The sequence below is a fragment of the Ascidia mentula genome, chromosome 6 (assembly GCF_947561715.1).
Source record: "Ascidia mentula chromosome 6, kaAscMent1.1, whole genome shotgun sequence".
NCBI classification, from domain to species: domain Eukaryota; kingdom Metazoa; phylum Chordata; class Ascidiacea; order Phlebobranchia; family Ascidiidae; genus Ascidia; species Ascidia mentula.
In genome coordinates this window covers 5,905,185-5,913,063 of record NC_138571.1, presented here as the reverse complement: position 1 = coordinate 5,913,063, position 7,879 = coordinate 5,905,185, and the positions used below count along the sequence as shown (strand labels likewise).

At 39.8% G+C, this 7,879-nt stretch overlaps 2 protein-coding genes across 2 annotated transcripts; one reads left to right on the top strand and one right to left on the bottom strand.

The window, feature by feature from the left end:
• The first annotated feature begins 2,560 nt into the window (after nt 1-2,560).
• LOC145907018 (uncharacterized) lies at nt 2,561-3,286 on the top strand. Its single transcript, XM_082994458.1, has 2 exons — nt 2,561-2,999; nt 3,084-3,286. Exons 1-2 carry the CDS (start codon nt 2,561-2,563, stop codon nt 3,284-3,286), a joined length of 642 nt encoding a protein of 213 aa, XP_082850584.1.
• Nucleotides 3,287-3,342: 56 nt separating this feature from the next.
• Nucleotides 3,343-7,160, bottom strand: LOC145907017 (uncharacterized). Its single transcript, XM_082994456.1, has 3 exons — nt 7,101-7,160; nt 3,999-4,991; nt 3,343-3,351 (listed from the first exon to the last, which is right to left on the bottom strand). Exons 1-3 carry the CDS (start codon nt 7,158-7,160, stop codon nt 3,343-3,345), a joined length of 1,062 nt encoding a protein of 353 aa, XP_082850582.1.
• Between the last annotated feature and the right edge of the window lie 719 nt (nt 7,161-7,879).

Here is a 7,879-nt window from a genome sequence, read left to right as displayed (position 1 = left end):
GTTTGTACCCAGTTTTAATTGCGTGTTCGTTTTTCAGGAACATCCGTAGCTATAATATAATTTCAGAAAAAACTATCTTTTGTTGAAGTTGTACAGAACAACTTGTAAACAGTAAACCAAGAGTTAAGTTACAAATACGTTTGGTATAGAAATACAACTAGACTTAAACATCATGTTGTAGTTTGAAATCTTTTTTTAGACAACTGTCTTTTACATAATGCAACATCTAGTAAAATGTGGTTATAGTGCAGTGTAGGGTTCCAGACAAATCGTAGACACTGACACGTTGTTTTCTTGGTCGCAAACGATTTCATCGTTTCAGGGCGATGGTCGCTACTTTTGATACTGGTTAGAGATACGTAAATGCGGGCGTCAACGCTCCAGGGAATAAATATTGCACAAGCCAGTAATACATCATCGTTGGATTAACAGGCAATTCTTGTCAACTACGAACCCTTTATTGTTTAACCAACATAAGTACAAATGTTTTGCATTTATGATAGAATAAAAAATCGCCTCTTTTGCGAAATAGTTACTAACACATGCCGACGACAAGTGCCGCACGTGCACGGCTTCGCGTATCCTATAAAGATAATATAACGTAAGCATCACAATTTTTGTGAGATTAATAAAACATTTTTGTAAATCTCTTTATAATTATACACACACATGGTAATGTACAACAACCTCTTGTAATTGTTTCTCCTCACTGCCGTTTGTCACATCGCAGTATGATGCAAGCGGTGATGACTTGTCTTCTTTACGTGTGTTTGGTGTTGTTGTTGTGCATGTTCGCATCGCTGCGCCATAACCCTGACCAGGTTTCGCTGCATAGCAACTAAGACATTGATTAAATAAAATTTACGTTAATTTTATATGCCAGCATGAATGTAATCACTGCTGCGATTGCTGTGTTGTGCAAATATTCAATATCTGTAGGCTTTGAGCAAAGTAGCAAACACTGTTTTTCAAAGAGGAATTGCTAAATGCCAATCCATGTTACTGAGAGAATTGTTTCCTATGCCTTGCGATTCCTGTATTTGTGAACAATCATAGCCGTTGTGATCATTTCCTGTACTTCGTTCGCACTGCCACTGACCCTAGTCTGACAATAGGGCAAACGCTAACTTCAAAATCGCACAGTGTTCTCTACTTAATTGTGTGTTTCAAACTCTGTTTCACACGCATGTCCGGCTCAGTTATTTCCTTTTTCTCATCAATGTTTGCTCTTGCAAGCGTTGTGCCTCTCATTCTAAGTTATTGTGGCTTGCGCAAACAGTTTGATTGAGATATTTCACTAAAAAAAAAAGTTCATGTTGGTAATACACGTTAAAAATTATAAAGCTTGTTCATGGAGTACGACTGACAATTATAGGAAAAAGAAGGTTCAGCTTACCAAGAAGTGCAAGGTGCAAGAAAGGTTTTGGATTATTTTTGTGATTGGATAGCAATGTGTTATGCTTACATAAATGTTTCGAAGGGATTTATTTTTGTGTTTGATTCACAAATCCGTGATGTTCTTGTTAGTTTTTTTTTGCTTTTGTTTGCTAAGATTATTCCATGTTGTGTTATACATAATCAAAGGTCTTGAGGCGAGTGGAGCCGTATGTTGTTAATGTGACACTTATGCCTGTGTTAGGTAGCTGCTGACCTTATTTGTTCTGCTGAGTGAGATGCTTACATCAGTTGAAATGATGAAAACCATTTTTTTACATTAGCATGCACTTTTCCAGAAAAATATACACATCAGTGGTTTAGACTGCTTTATGTTTGGATTGTGTCACAAATGTGTTATAGATCGACCTAATGCGATAGTCTATGGCCTAATTCCCATGCGACGATATCTCGCAACCACCGGACGTTTACTGTGCGTATCAAATCTTTTGTTTCGAACGGCCGCTTCGCACCCTCATTTCTTTTGTTTTCGTCCCGAATGTGTGAGTTTTATCGCGTCGCCCGTTACTTGCTGCAGCCACCATTGTTGATACTGCTGGGAAAAAAGTTAACGCTTTGACCCCAGTCATTGTTACCCAAACGATATAAGTAGCACTCTGTTTTCTAAAACAATTCATTTTAGTACAAACCCGTGCTGGTAAAAGTTTACACGTAAAAGCATTTAGCGTATGTGTAGTTACAAAAGTGTAGTTCAGTGTATGGGGTTAAATTTATAACCGTGTTACTACGTCTGTAAGTAATCGTATTTTGTGTGTTGCATTCTATTTGAATAAGCATTCTATTTGAATAAGACAATAAAGGTGTAGGAAAAGGTTTATTGCTGATCAGGGTACAAGTGCGATGCTGTTAAGGAACTTCCAATAGTCAGACCCATCTTTTACGTAACCGTTAAAACGGAACGTGACAGATTGTTTCCTGAAAATATTATATTTTACACAGACAGGTTATATTTAAATAATAAACAACGACGAATAAAGCACCAAAGATATTAAAAAACATTCAATTGTTTTACAGGTGGGAATCAAATAGGTAATTTTCGAAATATTTTTCTTGAAAAAACTAAAAAACAACAAACACCTACTCACGTTTGCATTCTTCCTTAAAAATGCAACCCAAAAACTACACGATGATACAAACCAGAGAAGGACAAAAGAAATTCACTTGCAATATATGTGAAAAACAAATTACTTTGAGAAATTTAAAACCTCACAGTTGGATACACACAGGGGAAAAACCTTACAAATGTAAAATTTGCGGAAAGTCATTTCGACAAAATGCACAGCTCAGAGATCACATCAGGATTCACACCGGCGAAAGACCTTTTAAATGTAAAGTATGTGAAAAAACTTTTAATGTTGCTAGTCATGTAAAGCAGCACCTTCGGATACACACTGGAGAAAAACCTTATCAATGTGATATTTGTAAAAAAAAATTATCTTCAAAAGGCAGTTTGAAGCTGCACTTTCGTACGCATACTGGAGAGAAACGTTATAAATGTGATGTTTGCGAAAAGCAATTCACATACTCTTGGAATTTAAAGGAGCATATTGCAACACACGCAAGGGAGAAAAGGCACAAGTGTGATGTATGTGAGAAAAATTTTCGGCGCAGAAATACTCCAAATGTACATCTCCGTACACATACAGGAGAAAAACCTTACAAATGTGAGATTTGCAAAAAGCAATTTACGCAAAGTGGAACATTAAAGACTCACGTGAGAATACACTATGGGGAACGACCTTACAAATGCAAAGTTTGTGAAAAACGTTTTACCACTGGAGGACAGTTAAAGGTTCATACCCGGACTCACACTGGAGAAAAGCCTGTGTGAATGTATAGTTTTCCAAAAATCATTTCCACAAAGTTCAATCCTAAAGCAACACCCACTCACTGATTCTAATGAAATACATGATAAATGATTGTTTTGGATACCATATGTTGGAGCTATTACCGGGGAAATGCCTTAGTAGCTTCCTCTTTGAAAACGAGTTTGTTAGATCAAGAGCCCTGCTTTTGCCCACAAGAAGTGCCAACAATTTGAATACAACACAGTCTTTAGAGCATTGGAGAAAACTCTTATCAATGTATTCATGAACAATTACACTTTTCGTTCGTGTTTTTTGGTGATTCATTACTTAATTCTTCATTAAACTTGCATGTTGCTGCAACTTTCTTTAAACCATGTATAATTCTGTTCGAGAGGACAAAAGCCAGTTTCCACGTGATATTTGGGTTCTCACGCGATAATATTGGTCAAAGTAATTGTTGATATAGGAATGTTCTTGTCGCACATATAAACTAATATAAAGGCTTAATCAGAATTGTTCTTCTGGCACTCAAGTTTCTAGTGTTTATTTGAAACCGACGTTTCGTCTGCCATCCGGCGAGACTTCCTAAGGGTTATGTTAGCAATATTGCATCAAGCGCATCAATACAAAAATCGCAAGAAAAACGCAAGAAAACACAAGAAAAAGGGAACTGGATAACACTGGCACCGCTTGTATCAACACGTGACCAGGTGTGTAGCGGGGCGTAACACTTACAACAAGTTGTTGTAAACAGCTGGAAAATAGACGCCATTGCTCCTTGTCATTAACACAATGGTTGTTCTTGTGAATGTGTAGCGTCTCCAGGAACAGACGTTTTGTGTGATCCTCCTCCATCTCTAGGACTCGGACCTCGTCGAAGTTAACTCGGTGGCCGAGCGTGGCAGCGTGTTTTGCCAGTGCTGTCCTCTGGCTGTTCTTCGCTGCAACGTCGCGGCGATGCTCTTTTAACCGCGTCTGCAACGCTCTTCCGGTTTCACCGATGTATGCCTCACCGCAGTCCTTACATGGAATGTAATACACAACGCCTTTGGGTTGGGCCGTACCCTTCTCGATAGGGTGTGACACCATCTTGCCCAGTGTTCTGTGTGGCTTTGTGTAGACCGCAATACCATAGTCCAACATCATACGCCTTAGCGTGTCAGTTAAAACAGGAATATATGGCAAAACGATCGTACCGGTAGTTGGCGCTGTTTCTTGTGGCTTGACCGCGGGCTTTCTTCTGAACATCCATGACGGATACAGATTTTTCCGCAGTGCATTCTTGATAAACTTCACCTCTTTGTCACGATCTTCTTCTCTGGAAACCAGAGCATCGGCTCTATCCATCAGTGACCGCACTACCGCTGTCTTGTGCTGTATCGGATGTGCCGACTTGAACGACAGGTACCGATTGGTGTGCGTCGGCTTGCGATACACACGAGTGCTGATCAAACCTTTCTCATCACGGATAACCTCTGTATCTAAAAATGGTAGTGTGCCACCACTTTCCTTTTCTAAAGTGAATTTGATGGAATCTTCCACATGGTTAATGTGGTTGAGGAACAACTGGAGCTGTGCTTCATCAACGATGGCGAAGGTGTCGTCGACATATCGCTTCCAGTAACGGGGAGGATGCGCAAAAGTGGCGAGTGCCTTATCCTCAATTGTTTCCATTACTACATTCGCCACTACCACAGAGATGGGGGAACCCATCGCCGTACCAAACACCTGTTGGTAAAACACACCACGAAAGGAAAATCAAGGTGGCGTTCAAACATAATTTCAGCCCTTCTGTGATGTCCTCACAGGATAGCAACGTGCGCTGCTCAAGATTACTGTCATCCTCTAAGCGTGCCATGACATTAGCAACAGCTACCGATATTGGCACATTGGTAAAAAGAGACACGACGTCAAAGGACACCATACTCATCATCCGCTATTGCCAAATCCCTCACTTCAGCTGCAAATTCACGTGAGTTTTTAACGTGATATGGGCTGTTCCCAACCAAAGGGGAAATAATCCTTGCTATAAATTTGGCGAGCATGTAGGACGGGGACCCAATAAAGGAAACAATGGGTCGTGTTGATACAAGCGGTGCCAGTGTTATCCAGTTCCCTTTTTCTTGTGTTTTCTTGCGTTTTTCTTGCGATTTTTGTGTTGATGCGCTTGATGCAATATTGCTAACATAACCCTGAGGAAGTCTCGCCGTATGGCAGACGAAACTTCGGTTTCAAATAAACACTAGAAACTTGAGTGCCAGAAGAACAATTCTGATTAATAAGTATGCCTGGCAGCAAAAAAAATAGCAGTATAATATAAAGGCTGGAAATATAGATATAAAGCATCTATGTTTCATATGTGTTTGTGAGCTTCTGTAAAGAAATTACGTGTATAGGAATTTGCTTCCACTGATCGAAGTTTTATGACGAAAGTTTTGTTATTGGATAGGTTGAGTAAATTTGCTAAACTATTTATTTAGCAAATTTTTACTGTTTATTTGTGTGTTAATCTGGAAGTATAATATTGTGCAGAAAGTGAAAAATTGCATCAAAATAATGTTTATGTGATTTGCTAATTAAACAAACAATCTAATAAACCTTTTATATTTTTTGGAAGACATGTGTAAGTGCAAAATGTGAGGATATTTTAGAAAGACAGCGATCAAATGATCAAACAACAACGATCGAAGGCAACATAACTTTTGGTAGAAGGCCTATGTTGTGGTACGCAACAGAATACTCATTTCGCACTCTGTGTTTATTTCGTACCCTTCGTTTTGCATACGCAGAATTTCTGAGCCGGAATGTTAATTGAATTTCCTGCTATAAAGGCAGGTCTCCCTGTGCTTACATTCATTCTATTATTTTGTGCTACACGAAAATACAACGGCCTACATGAAAGAAGTTACAAACAAACAATGATTCCCGAAAGAATCGAAGACAATAGTTTGCAAAACAAAGTTTTCATAAACCAAAAATACTTAATTTTATGTGATATTAAAATGGCGTGTAGATTTGTACATTTCACACGTGTAGATTCTCAAGACAAGTTTGAAAATATACTTTTGTGTATCTAGAACCACACTTGTGGTAACAGATTAGACTTAAAGAAGTGTAAAAAACTACACCGGGTTTTCTTTGTGTGGTTCGGTTGTATTTTTTACTGGTATTAATTAAGTTTCAAGATATACTCTATACATAAAGGGTATTAATGCAGTCAGAAAATAGATAGTTGCAATAGTAATCACTAGGTGGCGATGATATGGCAACATGGTAGTAAGACAGTTTACCTTGAATACCAACCAGGTCAGTCTGTTGGGACTGAATTTCTTCGTTTTATGACGAAGAGAACTTCGTTTTATTTTATTTTTTGTTTGTTTTTATCGCCACCGTGCATTATACCGGGACAAGATCTTGGCCAGTTTGTTTCCTTGTTTGAATCTTACTGTGAGAGTGTGAAAGCCAGTGAGGAAGTGAAGCGTCATCTTTTTTTAACACCAATTGATGATGACCTCCGCTGGCTAGTTCAGGGAAACGACAGCAATGTTTTTCACCTGAAGTACGATGAGTTAATTCGCCGCGCCCGAAAGCAAGGTTCTGACCACTAGCGACTCCATGAAACACGCGCGATGATGTTTGGCCGGCGGCAGTTGCTACAGGAAAGCATTGAGGACTTTGTAAATGCTATGAAAGTTCTTGGCGAAAAGGCGAATCCCAGCACGGAGGAGACTATTAAAAATGAGGACTCATATTCATTACCCTTTGTTGGCGTGAAGATATCTAGCCACCCCAGCTTAACATTCAAAGTGATTTTTCCAACAACTGAAACCAAACTACCGTTAACTCCAGAAAAACGTTCACTTTGGCCCAGCGAGGAGATTTTGAGGCGATGATCATTGCTCAACGTCTCTAAATACTGTTGACTATTCATAGAGACACTTGCATTAGTATCAACTAAAAAACATGTATACTAGCTCCGAAGCGAGACAAACAGGTCTATATTGGGGTTTGGTACTATGTTTAAACAATGTACAGGAAGTACTCTTAGCCATGAGCAGCGAAGTGCTGTCCGCATGTGGCAACCAGGTACATGGCGGGGGACACTTTAATGAAATGCTAAAACCCTGAGCAAACTGTCACAGCGTTTTTACTGACAAAAGTGGAGAGAGGAGACAGAGACTTCTTGCCGTAAATGCGAACACTGTCAGCGAAATAAGAAAAACGGGGGTCGAACGAAACGACCGCACCATCATAACAATGCTCCGCAATTACGTCCAACGCGCTAATAAACAATGAGACGAAGCACTTTGGTTGCTTCGTACAACGCAAGTCGACTTCGGCGGTGGTTGCTCGGGGTTATCCCCTCACTTTCTACTTACAGGACACGAACTGCGCCTACCCGCCGATCTCATTTCTCCAGATCACGAAGTGACAACGACTCCGCTACGAGCCAGCTTGCGGCCGGCTTAGGAAGAAGACAGAGAAACCCGGACGGCTTAACGAATTCAAATGGAAGAACAATACAATAGACGACGACATGGAGACGAATTCCAGGAAGCTGACATCGTTCTGTTGCAGAACCCGATCGTTCCGCCTGGCGAATGCAGAAAAACCGT

Coding starts and splice junctions, on each gene's coding strand:
- LOC145907018 (XM_082994458.1), top strand. CDS start 2,561: ATGCAACCCAAAAACTACACGATGATACAAACCAGAGAAGGACAAAAG. Junction 3,000..3,083: donor CTCTTGGAATTTAAAGGAGC/ATATTGCAACAC, acceptor CTCCAAATGTAC/ATCTCCGTACACATACAGGA.
- LOC145907017 (XM_082994456.1), bottom strand. CDS start 7,160: ATGATCATCGCCTCAAAATCTCCTCGCTGGGCCAAAGTGAACGTTTTT. Junction 4,992..7,100: donor ACGTTTTTCTGGAGTTAACG/GTAGTTTGGTTT, acceptor TTTTACCAACAG/GTGTTTGGTACGGCGATGGG.